General features: G+C 40.7%; 2 protein-coding genes and 1 long non-coding RNA gene across 6 annotated transcripts in view; 2 read left to right on the forward strand and 1 right to left on the reverse strand.

Annotated features, from left to right (window-relative positions):
* Positions 1 to 7,559, forward strand: part of pros1 (protein S) — a 27,334-nt gene extending 19,775 nt beyond the window's left edge. For 2 of the 4 annotated variants that reach the window (XM_017701872.2, XM_017701869.1), the window contains exons 10-14: positions 96 to 260; positions 498 to 687; positions 3,142 to 3,278; positions 3,844 to 4,072; positions 6,586 to 7,559. In XM_017701872.2, coding sequence (XP_017557361.1) covers positions 96 to 260; positions 498 to 687; positions 3,142 to 3,278; positions 3,844 to 4,072; positions 6,586 to 6,776 — 912 coding nt within the window. In that variant the 3' untranslated portion in view covers positions 6,777 to 7,559. The remainder of the gene's footprint in view (positions 1 to 95; positions 261 to 497; positions 688 to 3,141; positions 3,279 to 3,843; positions 4,073 to 6,585) is intronic. The other 2 variants (XM_017701873.2, XM_017701871.1) reach the window with 1 other exon arrangement.
* Positions 3,619 to 15,239, reverse strand: LOC119264772. Its single transcript, XR_005131212.1, has 3 exons — positions 14,949 to 15,239; positions 6,527 to 6,675; positions 3,619 to 4,149 (listed from the first exon to the last, which is right to left on the reverse strand). It is a non-coding gene; the product is annotated as an uncharacterized LOC119264772 (long non-coding RNA).
* The window catches only part of gas6 (growth arrest-specific 6), a 19,643-nt gene continuing 13,303 nt past the window's right edge, over positions 10,634 to 16,973 (forward strand). Inside the window, exons 1-5 of the mRNA XM_017701864.2 lie at positions 10,634 to 10,936; positions 11,458 to 11,618; positions 14,827 to 14,851; positions 14,996 to 15,052; positions 15,983 to 16,105. Of these exons, the coding sequence (XP_017557353.1) occupies positions 10,861 to 10,936; positions 11,458 to 11,618; positions 14,827 to 14,851; positions 14,996 to 15,052; positions 15,983 to 16,105 (442 nt within the window). The 5' untranslated portion in view covers positions 10,634 to 10,860. The remainder of the gene's footprint in view (positions 10,937 to 11,457; positions 11,619 to 14,826; positions 14,852 to 14,995; positions 15,053 to 15,982; positions 16,106 to 16,973) is intronic.

Raw genomic sequence — 16,973 nt, forward strand, 5'->3', positions numbered from 1 at the left:
TATAATTGTGATATAATACAGCTGATTACAAACCGTAACGTTGAACAATATTTTGTATTTTAGCTTTTTAAATCACAGTTTGTTGTTATCTGCAGATCTCAGTTGAGGAGCTGGAGAGCAGTATAAGTGTGAAGATCAGCAAGGAGGCAGTGATGAGTATAAGTAGTCCTGGGAGCCTTTTTACAGCTGTCAATGGCAAACTGGAGACCAAAGTTTATATCGCTGGTTTGCCCAACCGCGCTGATAGTGTTATTAAACAGGTCTCCGTCCACTCAGCGAACACACATTTGCATGTTATGTTATACTTTGTATTATGTAAACTGTATCTGCCGTTTAAATGAAAACACAAACGATCATGCTTTAGAAGAGTTTAGATAAAGTTTGTATAGACTTATACACTAGCTAGACTTCTGGAATTTAGCAACTCTTAAAGAAAGAATGCACTTTATATAAATTACTAAGCTGCCTAAGCCAGTGTGTGTGTTTGAACAATTCAGATCAACCCCAGGTTAGATGGCTGTATTCGTGGCTGGAACCTGATGAACCAGGGAGCTTCTGGAGTAAAGGAGGTCATCCAGGAGAAAGAAAGCAAGCACTGCTTTGTTTATATAGAGAGAGGAACTTACTTTGTTGGTTTCGGGTTGGCCCTTTTCAACATTGACTACAGTGAGTCCTCAGCATTAACATGTGAGAAGATTACTGCTAGGTTAATGATGACCCTTTAAAAAGTTTAAAAAAAAAAAGTTACCCATAAAAAGGCTTATTGTTGAGTCATTGACCATAAGATGACCTGTTCAATAACTACTATAAAACTATTAAGTAGATTATGTAGACATAATTATGACAGTGGGGAATTGACATGTGGACACATGAAGAATGGGTCCTGTAGACTTCCTAAATTTATCTTGGGTTTTATCTTTTCCCCCTGAGGTCCACTTACAACATTTGTGTGCATTTACATACTAAAAACAGTCAGAATTCACTTTGACATGACTGTTTTGCAACCTCTCTTTAAAATTTAGATTTAAACAGGCTGTTTTTGCTACTGTGCCCTTAAGACTGATGTATGTAAATGAGAACTGTTCTGATTGGTTGAACTGTATTGTGCCTTTTTCAAAAAGCAGCCTGGGCTGAAACACTTACAACTTCAGTGTAAACGGTCAGAGTTAAGCTGCTGTAGGCCAGCTAGTTTGATAAATATAGATGTTTTGGTTTTGTGTAAGTCATCACAACAATAAATCCAAAACAGGCTGCATAGTTTTTATATATAGACTCCATGGAGTGAGGAGAGGAATGAAGGGTATGTTTTGAAAATATAGCAATGTCTATATACACTGCTCAAAAAAATAAAGGGAACACTCAAATAACCCATCCTAGATCTGAATGAATGAAATATTCTCATTGAATACTTTGTTCTGTACAAAGTTGAATGTGCTGACAACAAAATCACACAAATCAATGGAAATCAAATTTATTAACGAATGGAGGCCTGGATTTGGAGTCACACACAAAATTAAAGTGGAAAAACACACTACAGGCTGATCCAACTTTGATGTGATGTCCTTAAAACAAGTCAAAATGAGGCTCAGTATTGTGTGTGTGGCCTCCACGTGCCTGTATGACCTCCCTACAAAGCCTGGGCATGCTCCTGATGAGGTGGCGGATGGTCTCCTGAGGGATCTCCTCCCAGACCTGGACTAAAGCATCCGCCAACTCCTGGACAGTCTGTGGTGCAACGTGGCGTTGGTGGATGGAGCGAGACATGATGTCCCATATGTGCTCAATCTGACTCAGGTATGGGGAACGGGCGGGCCAGTCCATAGCTTCAATGCCTTCATCTTGCAGGAACTGCTGACACACTCCAGCCACATGAGGTCTAGCATGGTCCTGCATTAGGAGGAACCCAGGGCCAACCGCACCAGCATATGGTCTCACAAGGGGTCTGAGGATCTCATCTCGGTACCTAATGGCAGTCAGGCTACCTCTGGTGAGCACATGGAGGGCTGTGCGGCTCTCCAAAGAAATGCCACCCTACACCATTACTGACCCACTGCCAAACCGGTCATGCTGAAGGATGTTGCAGGCAGCAGATCACTCTCCACGGCGTCTCCAGACTCTGTCACATCCGTCACATGTGCTCAGTGTGAACCTGCTTTCATCTGTGAAGAGCACAGTGCGCCGGTGGCGAATTTGCCAATCCTGGTGTTCTCTGGTAAATGCCAAGCGTCCTGCACGGTGTTGGGCTGTGAGCACAACCCCCATCTGTGGACGTCGGGCCCTCATGCCATCCTCATGGAGTCGGTTTCTAACAGTTTCTGCAGACACTTGCACATTTGTGACCTGCTGGAGGTCATTTTGCAGGGCTCTGGCAGTGCTCCTCCTGTTCCTCCTTGCACAAAGGTGGAGGTAGCGGTCCTGCTGCTGGGTTGTTGCCCTCCTACGGCCTCCTCCACATCTCCTGGTGTACTGGCCCATCTCCTGGTAGCACCTCCAGCCTCTGGACACTACGCTGACAGACACAGCAAACCTTCTTGCCACAGCTCGCATTGATGTGCCATCCTGGATGAGCTGCACTACCTGAGCCACTTGTGTGGGTTGTAGAGTCCGTCTCATGCTACCACGAGTGTGAAAGTACCACCAACATTCAAAAGTGACCAAAACATCAGCCAGAAAGCAGAAAGGTACTGAGAAGTGCTCTGTGGTCCCCACCTGCAGAACCACTCCTTTATTGAGTGTGTCTTGCTAATTGGCAATAATTTCCACATGTTGTCTGTTCCATTTGCACAACAGCAGTGAAATTGATTGTCAGTGTTGCTTCCTAAGTGGACAGTTTGATTTCACAGAAGTTTGATTTACTTGGAGTTATATTGTGTTGTTTAAGTGTTCCCTTTATTTTTTTGAGCAGTGTATTATATCAAAAAGATGAAAGTTTGTTTTCCATGATTTTTAGTATCTTAGTATTTTAGTACATCTGCACAAGAACTAGGTTCTATTTTATTATGCATATAGGTTCTGACCTTCTTATATTATCTCCTTGTATAAAATTACATATAACAAAAAAGTAACTGTCAAAGTAGTCATTGATAATTGAGAATTTTATAATTATCACAGTGCATTTATGTTGTGTTTTTGCTTTATTAGGTCTGAAAGGTCACTGGAGAGTAGACGTGGTGATGAGCATTCGTCCATCCAGTAGCACAGGCGTCCTCTTTGCCCTTGTTAGCAATAGCACTGTCCCACTCTCTGTCTCTGTGCTAACACAAGGACCAAATGAAGCAGTAAGAAAACATGTATTTCTGTGCTGCCTAAATGTTTTTTACATGTTTACTGTTTTATAAAGAAATGAAAACATGGAAGTGGTAACACTCCTTTATTGTATACAGCTATCATGAGATAATTCATACTTGATTGTTTGGCTGGTTTGGTTTAGTGATTCATCCTTGTGTTTTGAGCATAGGGTTATGGACTTATGTGATTTTAAATTCTAACAATTGACCTATAGAGCAGTAACTTTTGCAATAACTTGTATAACTTTTTGTTTGTAATATTTCCACATATTACTAATGTGAGACACAATGTTCTATGCTGATATGCATTCCCTACTCAGTCAAAAATAGATGATATCATTTGATTTATTTAACATTTGACATTTGATTTCATTCCTTTATTACAAATTACAGTTTGAATATGCCTTATTTGAATTCCCAGATTAGGAAAGAACTATTAAGATGAGTTTAGATAATGATGAATTTGAATTACCCAAGTCCATCCTTGGGTAGATCAGCACTTCTGTCAGCTTTAAGACTTCCACACGTGTACACTTACATTACATCTCTATGATAGGACCTGCAGGTGTTTCTGGATGGCGTTTCAGTTGCGAAGCTCCAGTCACTGATGCTGTGTTATCCGGAGCATTTGGTGGTGGAGTTGCATGTGTCTGCAGATGGCCTCCAGCTTGCAGCTAATTCCTCCACTGTCTCCTACGCTGACACTGAGGCTCTCAGACAGGCCTTGACCAAACTCAATGGCACCATGCAGCAACCAGTTGACACCTACATCGGGGGACTTCCAGGTACTCCACGCTTCTCTCTGCTTTCCCTCTGTTGTCTTCATACACTCGTCACGTAATACAATTTCTCCTCTGATGAGCTTGTAAACAATCATAAAAGCCACAACGTGACTACACAAGGAGAACTTTTTCTCTGTCAAAAAGGTGAAAACTCATGTCCCACCTACCTTAGAGGATGAAAAAATACATTTTAAGGCACTTTAACAGTGAAGCTTTACAAAGATGGAAACAATTCCTAAACAAATATAACTACACTATCAATAATCAACACAGCAACAAAAAATGTCCCTTTCAACCTAGGAGTGTGGAGTGTCGTGCATCCTGAGAGCCACTTTGCATGACCAAGCTTCCCCCTAAGCTTCCCATGGCAGCGTGGCCCATGGGGGGATGACACAGTATGTTTCAGTATACGTCTTCTGATACTTCTTCTGGGAAATAAATAAGCAATGGCCTTATCAGCTTTTCACACATCAAAACTGAAGCTAAATGCTTAAGACATGCATACGCATGAGGGGCCATTACTGCTCTTAGCCCTACTTAACATGGAATAATTCGACAAGCTGTTTGAAAAGAACTGCTTATGCTGTCTTTAGATGTCCATACATCAGCATTACTGGTGGATGCAGACACCTCTTTTTAAAGAGCAACCACCCGAGCCTTTTCTCCTCAAGACCATAAATCTTGTTAATCTTTTTTTTTTTTTTTTTTTGATACTTAAGTGTTTATTTAGATTTTTTTTTCACAATATGCACGAATAACATAAAGAATTAAAGACACAAATACAAATGATAATTATAGCAACATCCATAGTACTAAAGTTCTCTGTGTCCTTAACGGAAGAAAGAAAAGGAAAAAAAAAAACATAAATAAAATAATATATAAATAATAACAAAAAAAAAAAGATAGCAGTAATAATGTCATAACAAAATAAGAGTATAACAATATTAAATCCACTCAGGTTGCCAAAAGTCGAAAGATTGTGTGTTAAAGATTACAGTATGTTTAACAGTTCTTTTATTCCAGTTTATTCATCCTTGCTTGTTTCTGTGACGTCGTATACTGTCCATTTGCTCCAGTTATTATCAAAAATTATTCCCCTCAGTCGAAGCTGGTAAGTCAGTTTTTCCAATACATAAATTTCTCTAACAATTTCTACCCATTGTTCAAAAGTGGGGGGGTCCGATTTGCCCCAATTTCGCGTTATTGCTTTCTTGCTTGCTATCAGCAAAATCTTTGTTAAATACCTATCACTGTCTAAAACATAGTTATTTATATCACCAAGATACATAACTTTGCATTCTTTGGGGATTGGGTAGCCCAAAATGTCCTTGATGCCATCATTTATTTTCTCCCAGAAAGAATGTAGTTTATCACATTCCCAGAAGACATGAGTGTGATTGGCCACCATATTTGTACAGAGTCTCCAACATGGTTGATGTTGCCCAATTTGTTTACTCTTTATTTCAGGTGTTATAAAATATCGAGTCAGATTTTTCCACCCAAATTCTTTCCATATTCTTGAATTAGTAGTAGTGTGTGGCACCCTGCACATTTTAGCCCACTCTTCCTCTGTAATGTTGATGTTAAGTTCCTTTTCCCATTTAACTTTTATATATACAGTGGAGGAGGCATTGCATTCTCTCAGGCTATGATAGAGATGAGATGTTGCCCTTAGTTTTGTTCCACTATATGTTTTTATACAACAGCATCGATGACTGCATTAAGAGACTTTGAAATTTGCTCACCTTGTAACTCATTTATAAAATAGTTCCTTATTTGTAAGTATCCAAAGAAATCTCTATCCCCCAGGCCATAACTCTTTTTTAATTCCTGGAAGCTAATTAGATGTCCATTAAATCTTGTTAATCTATAGCTTTCCATCCAGCAGGAATAAGTGAATTTAGCATTAGGAAATGTCTCCATATAAATATCCTGACAGTTAAATTGTTAAAGTTTGAAATAATGCAATGTCATCATTACAATTTTGATTATGAATGAAATGCATGAGTTATAAATATATGAATAACACAATTTTTATTAAGTGTCATTTTTATAAACTGTAGTTACTCTACTTTGTTACAGAACAAGTAATCACATAACTGTTATGTTTAGTACTGTGTTCTCCCCAGTTCTGCTTAAAGCTTTCATCATGATTTCTGCTCCTACAGTTCAATCATTTAACCCTAAGAAGTCGTAAGATAACACAAGATTCTGCAACAAGCTGTGTGAAAGTTATCTAAGTAGGAAGAAACTCCAGTGTCTCTTCAAAAAGAAAGAAAGAAGAGAGACCCATCTTCTGCCATGAATCTACACACATGCAGCTATATGTTTTAGAAATATCCATTCATCTTCATTTTTTAAATTCATTTTCATTGAGAGTGTCACTCACTGGGCCTTTAACAACTCTTTTTATTGAACTATGAATCAGAAGAAGATTATAAATTACTGCTCCCTTACCTCAGTGCTCCTTCATTTTTCTCTGTCTCTCTCCTCTTATTTGCTTTCCCTCTGTCTAGATCTTCCTCTGTCCTCCACACCTGTCTCGGCCTACTACCACGGCTGCATGGAGATCCGTGTGAATGAGCAGCTGCTTGACTTTGATGAAGCTGTCAGCAAACATAACAGTATCAAGTCTCACTCCTGTCCGCCTGTGTCTCCACCTGAACATCCGACCAGCGAGCCTCAATCTGAAGTAAATAGGAAATGATATCACAGGCTGGGGCGTTGGGAATCCATCACTATTGCTGTCTGTGCAGTTGTAAATACTTGTAAGAAGATTGTAAGAGAGAAAGAAAAAGGTGAGAGAAACTACAGTGGTCTGTTGCTTGGTGTGGATTGCCCTACAACCATAGTAAACCTTTTTGACAATTATTGACTTTCCTGTGAATAATAACTCCTTAAACTGCAAGGGTCTATATGTACTTGCATATTAGTTATGACACTGACATATCAGCGTTACAGTATTTAACAAATCACTTGTAGAAATTACGAAATAAGTGTTAATCATAATATCTCAATAATAAGCCTGCAGTTTAAGGGGTTTATGGCCAACCCTGTCAGTCAAGAAAGGGCATTGCCTTTTATATATTTCCTCTGTTTCAAGGAAATAGCATATAACGCAATACAGAGCTGAGCTCTGACTGTTTTAGAATATGTATTCGAATCAGATGTAGAGGTTAGGAAGGATCCAGTTTAAGATTATTTACTAGGATCTGATAGATTGATCCTTTTCCTTGTCAGTATGAAGGTCTGTGTCCTGTTTTAAAATGAGATGAACAGTCTGCTTGTGTTTTTTTTTTTTTTTTCTTTCTCCAAAACATATTCATTAATGAGAGAACTTTGACTTTGGGTTTTCTCTTGGTTTTCCAGTAATGGAACAGAGGAGTTTAAGATACTGTGTATAACATTTTTCACTCTGTGTCAAGTTTTTGAGGTTGATTTCAGGGTAGAGTGTGTACTGAGTATTGTAATAAAAATGATCCAACTTACACATGTCATGTCATAAAAATGTTCCCTCAGGTCCGCTACGTGTAAATGCAATTAGTCATTTGTATAAGTCAATCTTATTAGGCCAGACAAAACTTAGTAATGTCTCATGTTTTTAAATGTCATATTTTGTATATTTTCATAATGTTTTGACCATATATAGACCATATCTACCCTAGTTCAGATAAAAGGTGTTGGTGGTGTTTATGGTGGAGGGGAAGGAAGGTGTCAAGAGCTTAGGGGAAAACATCATTTGGAAACAGCTGCAAGGAAGTGGGTTTAAAAATGTCATATTTTGGAAAACTGAAAAAAGTGGCATGCAAGAGATGGAAGATGGAACAAATGAGAGAATGCAATGTGTTGCAGAATGCTTTAGCATTAAATCGATATTATGGCCAAAATGAACATTTTAATCATTGCAACATACACTGTTATCAATCGCTTCCTAGAATGGTGACACAGTAGTAACTCAAGAGTAACGTTTTCTGGTTAAGAGTAAGAACACCCCCTTCTGATGGTGTATCTTGAAGGTGAAAGGTACTATTGAAAAACCACAAGCACTTCGCTGAGGAGACTGTAGGCCATGTGTTGATACATAATTTGTGTTAGCCATCATCTAGCTCCACAACAGTGTTCAGTTTCTGACCACTGTGTTTCTTATAAAGTGACCAGTGAGTATACAACAGACTGTAGCAGCCTGTTTGTCTCACCGTGTGAGATTATTCCTTATGTTTCCTTAATTTATAAGGTAACTTCATTAAATATGCTACATGCATGTCTGATATGTGGACATCCTTATTTCAGTGGCACCCACTGCGAACAGGTACATAAAGTCAGCTATAAACAAACATTGGCAGTAGTATGGATCAGTGTGTCAGCACAATACGGTCATAGGATGCCACCTTTATAAGAAGTCAGAAGTCAGATTTATGCTCCGGTCAATCATAAATGTTGTTACTGTGAAACAGAAACGTCACAGGAGCTCACAGATCAGCATCACAGAAGCATGGAGCGCATAAAAGTCTTCTCTCCTCAGTGGCAACACTTGCAACCAAGTGCTTCACTGCTTCTGGAAGCACAAGAACTGCCTGTCACAAGCTTTATGGATCACATGAATGAGCTGAGATCAAATCTGAGATCACCATGGGCAATGCCAAGTGTCGGCTGGAGTGGCGTAAAGCACGCTGCTATTGAACTCTGGAGTAGTGGACAGACTTACTCTGGGGTGATTAAGTCTCACCAACTTGTAGTCTGATGGATGTCAAGAGAACATTGTCTCCCTAACAGCATAGTTTCAACTGTAGAGTTGAGAGGTGGAGGAGGATGGAGGAGGGCTGTATTTAACCAAGGCCCCTTATTTCCAGTGAAAAGAAAACAAAGTGCTGCAGCATGATGTTCTAGAGAATTGTGTGCTTCCCATCCTGTTTCAACATGAGAATTCAGCATTCACAAAGTAAAGTCAGAAAAGAAACGATTTACCCGATTGGTGTTGAAGAACTTTACTGGCCTTCACTGAGCTCTGACTTCAACCCCACGCAGCACTTGGATAAAACTTGAATGCTGACTGCGAGCCAGGCCTTATCACCAAACATCAGTGCCCAACCTCAGTAATGCCTTTGCCAGTGAATAAAAGCGTATCCCCACAGCCATGAACCACAGTGAAGTGTACAGCCATCCCAGAAGAGTACAGGCAAAAAATGAGAACATGGAAAAACAGCCAGTCTGAATTTACTGATTTTGTAAAGACACACTTTCATATATTCATCTATTCACCCTACAGCAGTCGCCCTGCCCATGCTAAGGCACGTGGCTGCATTTGGAAACTTCTGATACTGCTCCTCGCCTTCCCTAGAACATGGAGGAGTCGAGGGGAGGACTTGAGCGGAAGAAACAATCAACGGTAACTGGGAAAATGAGGACAGCTGTTCTGTTTCAGCATCATCAGATTTGAAGTCACATTATTCATTTAAAAGCCCCAGTGCACCTGTGCGAGACCTTATATTCCTTGCGCTCTATTTTATTTTATATAAAGTAGAAAATAAACAAAACATTGAGATTATATATATATATATATATGAAGGTAACACTTAACACTGTCATAACCATGCCATAAACATGTCATGGCAAATGTCATATGTTATAATGAGTTGTTATGAAAGATTTTGTTTGGTTTTATTACAGGTAATTGTCCTGTCAGATTAATGTGCATTAACAGGTGACGTAAAGGTACATTTAAAAAAAAAAAGATGTTTCTTCTTCGGTTCTTTGGTAAAGGTAGTGGTTCTATGTGAAGCCCTTAACACGCAAAGAACCATCTGCATGTTTAGAGTTCTTTGCATGGTAAAATAGTTATTCAGACTGATGGAGGATGTGCTCTGTACAGCTCTACATAGAAACTTTTTACAAAGGGTACTGTATAGCACCAAAAACGGTTATGCTCATGCTATGTCAACCTTGTAACAAGAGGAGAAGCATTTTGATGCTACAAAGAACCATTTTCAATCGGGTTCTATATAGACACACATCATCATCAATCTGAAGAACCATTTCACCATGCAAAGAACCAATAAAGCACGAAATGGCTCTAAGTAGAACTCATTCTCAATAGACCCCTTGCCTTCACTAAAGAACCCTTCAAGAACCATCTTTTTTTAAGTGTGTGCAGTATAAGATGTGCTATACTGGTGCCCGTTAAATGTATGACCCTGGTGAACTTTTGTCCAATCAACATGGACCCTGCGTTTCTATGGGTGTTAATTAGACTCTATGCTGATTAGGAACAGAGACTAATTAACACCTATAGAAATGCAGGGCTGGGTCATCATAACTTGCAGGCTTTTTTTACAGCGATACTACTGCAGTGAGTAACCAGCGTCAGTCTCTCTCTCTCTCTCTCTCTCTCTCTCTCTCTCTCTCTCTCCCCCTCTCTCTCTTTCTTGCGGAGAAAATTCTGCATTGGGAACTCCCAGTGCTTGCTTGCTAACTTTCCAGCAGCCAAATCGACGAATCTGCTGCTCACGTTTTGGTCGGAGAGAGGGAAAGAGAGAGAGAGAGAGAGAGGGAGAGAGGGGGAGAGGGAGAGGGAGAGAGAGGGGGAGAGGGAGAGGGAGAGAGAGAGAGAGAGAGCACAAGTGAGTGGATGAGAGAGGGAGAGGGAGCTGTGGTATGTGTCTGCCTTTGCAAACCGTGGAGTTGAATGTAGCGGTATAGACTCCCCCGCTGAGAAGTGAAAGCTTTCCCAGCTTACATTTGCACAGAGACGGACGGAGGGGGGAAGTTTTCCCGAGCCTGTCGTCGAACCAAACATGCTCCTTACACCGGGAGAGTTTCTCTCGGGCTGCTGCTTCTTCATCCTCCTGTGCGTCGCCTGCTCCGCGGAGTGTAAGTACACAAACAGTACGAGCCCAGAGACTTTTCTCTCGAGGGGAAACGGCCGTTGTCGCAGAGCCTGCAGAGTCAACTTAGTTAACTGTGGCTGCGTCCAAAACCACAAAGCTCACTAGTATTGGTTACTATACATACTGCACTAGCTTGCTGTTGTCGGAGTACTGTTTGACAGTCTAGTGTGGCAGTACGCGGCTTTGGACGCAGCCGAGGCGAAACGGTTAACAAACCAGGCTAGCAAAAAACCGAAAACTTTTGCACGCGCACCTATGCAGCTTCACCGTGTAGCCGTTAACCGTTAACGTAAGCTGCTGGTGTCCGTTAACGGTACCGCGAGACGTTTTGTTTTGAACGGTCCCTACGGTTAGCTGGCGTACGTTAACCTAGCGCTACACGTAAAGGTTGGCCGGTGTCCGCTAACGTCAAACGTTTTATTTCGGTCTGTTTTAACGGCTTCGACTCTGTGCTTCACCTGGACCAAACTGTGTGTGTGTGTGTGTGTGTGTGTGTGTTCGCAGTGTCCTTGTCGCCTGAGGAAGCGAGCCAGTTTTTGAGAAGACACAAGAGAGCGAACCAGGTTTTTGAGGAAACCAAACAAGGGCATTTGGAAAGGGAATGTGTAGAGGAGAAATGTACCAAAGAAGAGGCTCGAGAAGTGTTTGAAAACGACCCAGAAACGGTAAAAACGTCAACCTTGTTAACTGTCTTTTTTCTAATGTCCTTAGCGCTGAGTCCTGCAGGTTTAGCGTCCTCAGCGGTGCTGTACGTTGGTTACCGCAGAGAGGAGGTAACGTTAACGCTAACGTTAGCCTGTCGAGCTGCGCTGCTGAGATTTGCTCGATAATAGCTCGTTGTGGTGACAGTCGACGACCTTTCGCCCAAAATCTGGACGCTTATCAGAGACTTAGGACGATTCTATACCTCATTTTCATGCCCTAGTAAGCTCGCAGTCCAGCCACGATATAATAAGCCCCCGACTCTCCCTCCACAAACACACTCGGACGCGTTTCTCACGGATTGTATTGTTTTTGTAGCTGAGTGAGTGACATAAGTTCCCGAAAGTCTGAAGGGCTTATCGCTCATGTTTTTCATGCTCGGACGCTTGAGCCTGAGGGCAGTGGCAGGTTTGGCACTGCAGCTTCTGGCTGAATTGGGTCCAGTTGCCTTGTACCTACTGACATATTTGAATCTCCTTTGAGCCCATTTGAAGCTTAATGGTCTTCATAAAGCTCTTTCTGAATCGCTGCTTCACAATGTCCTGCTCAAGAAGCCATTAAGGACTTGCATTAGAGTTGGGCAATTTTGCAGAATTATAATATCGCAGTATTTCTAGATGTTCTTAATGCACAATATGCATTGCTACATTTCATTTGTATGCAGTTTGGTGACATGGAACAGACAAAAAAGAACCAGTGGTATCACTTAAATAAATACCATTAAAACCATAAATGCAATTGTTTGTATTCAGTGTTTCACATCCTACACTGCACTAAATGCATTTAAACATAACTAATTAGGCTCTCTTTGCAATGCAACACGCAGTTGTTCATCATTCTTTAAGGACTGATGATATCCATGACATGCTTTGGAAGTGTATTGTGTAATGATGTGATGTATCACAATAGTGATGAGTATTGTGATCTTGCCCATCCTTAACTTGCACCATTCCATTTCATCCATTTAGTGCCAACCACTAAATGTCTGGCTAACTCTTATTGTCATACATGTGATGCAGGGACGGTGTTTGCAGATTTTTTCCCAACTTTTCTGAATATCATCCTACAGAGAGTCCTTTGAGACACAGTATGATTTATTTCAGTAGCCTGTTAATAATACAACACTGTTGTGAATAGCCTGTGTTCTGTAAAAAGTAAGGGTGATTGTACTATTGAAATGGTCCCAGAGCACTGCTGATTGGTTCTTCGGGGACTACTTACAATGAAGGGTGAAGCAGTGATGACAAAAAGGATTGGAATGTGTTTTTAAATCCCAAATAAATTCCTGCTGGGTTTCCTGTACTGCTTATATCTGCCATTATGTTTTCTCCCACCCACGTGAGCAGCAATATACTCAGTGTTTAGACTGGCGGGAGATCATGTGAATTTACTGTATCTGTTAAAGCAGCTCAGACAAGATTGTGCCTTGAGTTAATAAAGGCTTAGCGTACTTTGAACAGTGAGTGATGTGTCTGCTTTTGGTCCGTCCCGTGAGGTGACTGGCGCTATAATTGGAACACTTATAATGATTCGGACAGATTTTTTTTTTAGGCTTTTGCGTGATCAGCCCCCTCTAGGAACTAAATGAGAATGAGGAGTAGAAGGACACAGGTGAAAGAGAAAGAACATGATGATGTGGAATTAAAACTGCATGATGAGGGACTAAAAATGAAATGAAGAGGAAAGGTTGCAGGAGGTGATGCACGAGGTGAGTTAAGGTGAGGCAGAAAGTGGGGATCATCCCCGTATGTGCGTGACGATCAACAGCTTTGTGTGCTTCTCCCACATTGACGTCGTGACAGGGAGGGAGGGGAGGAAAGGAGTTCTGCTCCCTGTGTGCATTATTCATGTTGCACCGTGTGCTATCTGTATCTGACTCAGCAGAACTCTGACTCTGCAGTTTTTTGGACTGCAGCAACCGGACGAGTGGACTGGTTACCGGGTAACCCATAGTTGCTCCATGGACAAAGTGTGCACAGAATAATGTGTTTTGTAGTGGACACTTCTTTGACCCCTAACCATTTATAAGTGGTGTTGTGGTGCACCAATCTTATTCTGTTCTTAGCTCTTTGATTATAAATCTATGAAGAAGATTGAAGAATGTATAATATTGTAAGAGTGTGTAATACATAGTTCCCTCTTAGCAGCATATTGGTGGATAAAATGTGACCTTCTCAGCCTTTTAGCCCCCTTAAACTATAGGCTTATTATTCAGTTATTAATCTTAAAGCTTGGTATTCAGTAAATGCCATGAATGATTCAGTATTAAAATGAATATGTAATGTGTCTAGTTATAGGAATGAGAAAGGGAAATATAATTTTAGGCGTTATATATAGGTGTGATCAATGGCTAAAGCTAATGCACAGTGTATGAAGAGGATACATCTATGGGTATTAGGTGTCTGCTTGCAGAGAAAATGCAATTGATTCAACTAATTCATGAGTGCATGCTTGAACTTTTAAGGGAAATGTTGTAGAAACTTTCTTTTACATAGCAAAGTCTTATCCCTTTTTTCTGGGGCACATAGTTGATGCAGGGTTCATTTATAACTGTTGTGATGATAAAAGTTAATCTGGAAACCCAGAGAAAGAGCCCAAGAAAGAACCAGGTCAACTGTGTATCTTGGCCACACCCCATAGCACTGCAGCACTGAGTGTGCGGGTTGTGTGGGACGATGAGTGCATACTGTCACAGAGACATAGTAAACTGGTTTCCTAAGCTAGAGTATTAAAAAAAAAGATTCTTAGGCCCAACATGTTGTAACAGGACAGCAAGATTAAAGACAAGCACAAGACAGAATAATTACATGATGTATGCCAAAGCTTCAGTGGCATTCATGAACTAACATTGAATGTTGTGGGTGTTTTTAAAAAAGTGCAATTTTTGAAACTTTTTAATTTTCCCAGTGCAGAATATAGGCTGAACATTTAACAGATTAAACTGCAGACTATTTTCAGCAACTAAGTTTAGTGCTTATTTTTCAGTAACTGCTGTGAATTATTTGACAACTATTATGAAACTACCATATAAGCTATATATTTGTGAGAGTGAGGACATGCAGGCCTCACTTTTGCAGTTTAAAGGTAATAGTTATAGTTAAAATATAGTTATATATGTAGCTGCTTCAATTTGTAGCTCTATCTAACCATTTCTCTTGGTACCTTTTTCAGGAATATTTCTATCCCAGGTATTTGGGTAAGTCCTGAAATAGTATCTCTTAATCTTTTAGCTGCATGTTAGCTTCTCCCAGCTTAGTGGACTTCAATACAGAATACAAAGTGTGTTGATATACCTTATTATGACGGCATCTGATGAAGGACTCTCCTCTTGTCTCTTCAGCATGTGTGGAGCAGTTTGGCGAAAAAAAGAAGGGAGACCTGGTCACCTGTGTCCACAGTAAGTGACCCCAGCTTGGGTTTCTTATTTCTGCCCTCTAACTGTTCATCTCTCTCTCTCTCTCTGGTATATAAATAACTCCATGGGAGTGCAGGGTTCTGCTGCTTCAGCTGCACTGCAGCAGTGCTCTGGAGTGGGAAAATTGCGAGAGGAGAGAGAGAAAGAGAGGCTGCCTGTATTAGTTGTGATGCTGATGATGTACAGAAAGTACTAGCCTATCAGTTTGGTAGTGGATTTGAGGGAGGAGTGTGCACAGAAGACCCCCTGAATGAATGTGGTCGTTTCTGTGCCGCGTGTATTCCTGCAAGCATGTGACCTAAGCTCGTAGCGCTTACGTGAGCTGGAGGCTCGTCCTTCAGCACGCATTTCCGCTGAATCAGAGGCAACAACGTGCCGGCTCAGAATGCTGTGATCTGATTGGTCGGTTTGAGTCCAGTCAGGAACCCTGAGTCAGTAAGCGTGAGAGGATGCTGTGACTCTGCGGTGTTCTTGCTCGCATTCTCTCTCTCTCTCTCCCTCCCTCTCCCTATTTTTTCCTTTCTCATTTTACTCATGCACCCCCTCAGTCTGACCAGACTTGCCTGGACTTGTCTAGGTAGGGAGATGTTGCAGTGTCAGCAGCATCTTGGAGACACTTCAGATATGTGCGAAAGGAAACCCAAGTGATGAAACAGAGCAGCCTTCAAACACTGTGTAAAGTAAGATCCAACTGTGAAGAACAAATGTTGATTGGAATCGTAGGTGGTAGGCAGGATATATGGCTGTTGGGTAACTGCTGAGTGTTGAAAGGAGAGACAGTGTAGAGTAATAGATTTGATGCATGTTAGGTTTGTAGTTTGTTGTTTTGACCTTGAATAATTGACCCTTTAGCCACCATCTTTCTCTGTCTCCCCTCTCTCTCTCTTACTCTCACTCTTTCTGTTTTCTCAGACATTCCAAACCAGTGCTCCCCCAACCCATGTAATCACAAGGGAACAGTACGCTGTGAGGATAAAAAGGGTGACTTTCAATGTCACTGCTTTACAGGCTGGGCTGGTCTCAAGTGTGAGGAAGGTAGGGCTTGTCAGACCTCATCCGTAAGTAAATGGACCATTCTAGTTCTAACTGTGGTCCCTCTGTAAATAACTGTTTAAAAGAATTAAAAAGGATTCTGTTTAAACCTGAGGCATTAATTGAGAGTAGTAAGTTAAATATATACAAAATCAGCTTGTATAGCGTGCTTTCTATCAGGAGGTGGCTGTTCCAGACCTTGACCCCTAAATTTCAAAATTTCTTATTTTTCAAAAGATCTTTTTATTTTTTTAAAAGTGAATTTGACTACTAAAACACAGGTTTAGTCTGTGGGCGGAGACTTAATTTAGCCACACCCCTACATTTTAAAGCAGGAAGTGAGGATGTTTCAATGTCCTTTATAGATAGATCTGAGCAGCTAGATCTCACTGTTTTGAAGTAAATCTGTCCCACAGACTGAAAATCAATTTATAAACTTAAGAATTCTCACTACCACACACATATTTTCTGCAATTATGTAAACCTTTTGTGTTTTAATGAAAAATATTGATTTTATGTGTGTACAAATGTTCAGCGCTTTGTTTGGTTGCCACTGTTAAGAGCTTTGTTTCGTTGGCTAGTGTGTTCTGGTTTCATTCAAAATTAGCTAGAATTGTCACTGCTGAATCAGTCACAACTTAAACCTTTAGTAAGACTTTAGTGTTGTAATTGTTTTAGTAGTGACAAAATGGAATGCTCTGTCATTGGTTTCAATTAAAAAAAATTAAGGTATAGGGTCACACAAAGCAAAAGGAATTTCGTCAGTGGTGCAAATCAGTTACAAGTGTGAAATGTGTTTTCAACTCTGATTTTGGAGCAGTCAGGTAGAATGCTCCATATACAATACACATACAGTCAGATGATAGACAAT

Source organism: Pygocentrus nattereri, chromosome 12 (assembly GCF_015220715.1).
Source record: "Pygocentrus nattereri isolate fPygNat1 chromosome 12, fPygNat1.pri, whole genome shotgun sequence".
Classification (NCBI taxonomy): domain Eukaryota; kingdom Metazoa; phylum Chordata; class Actinopteri; order Characiformes; family Serrasalmidae; genus Pygocentrus; species Pygocentrus nattereri.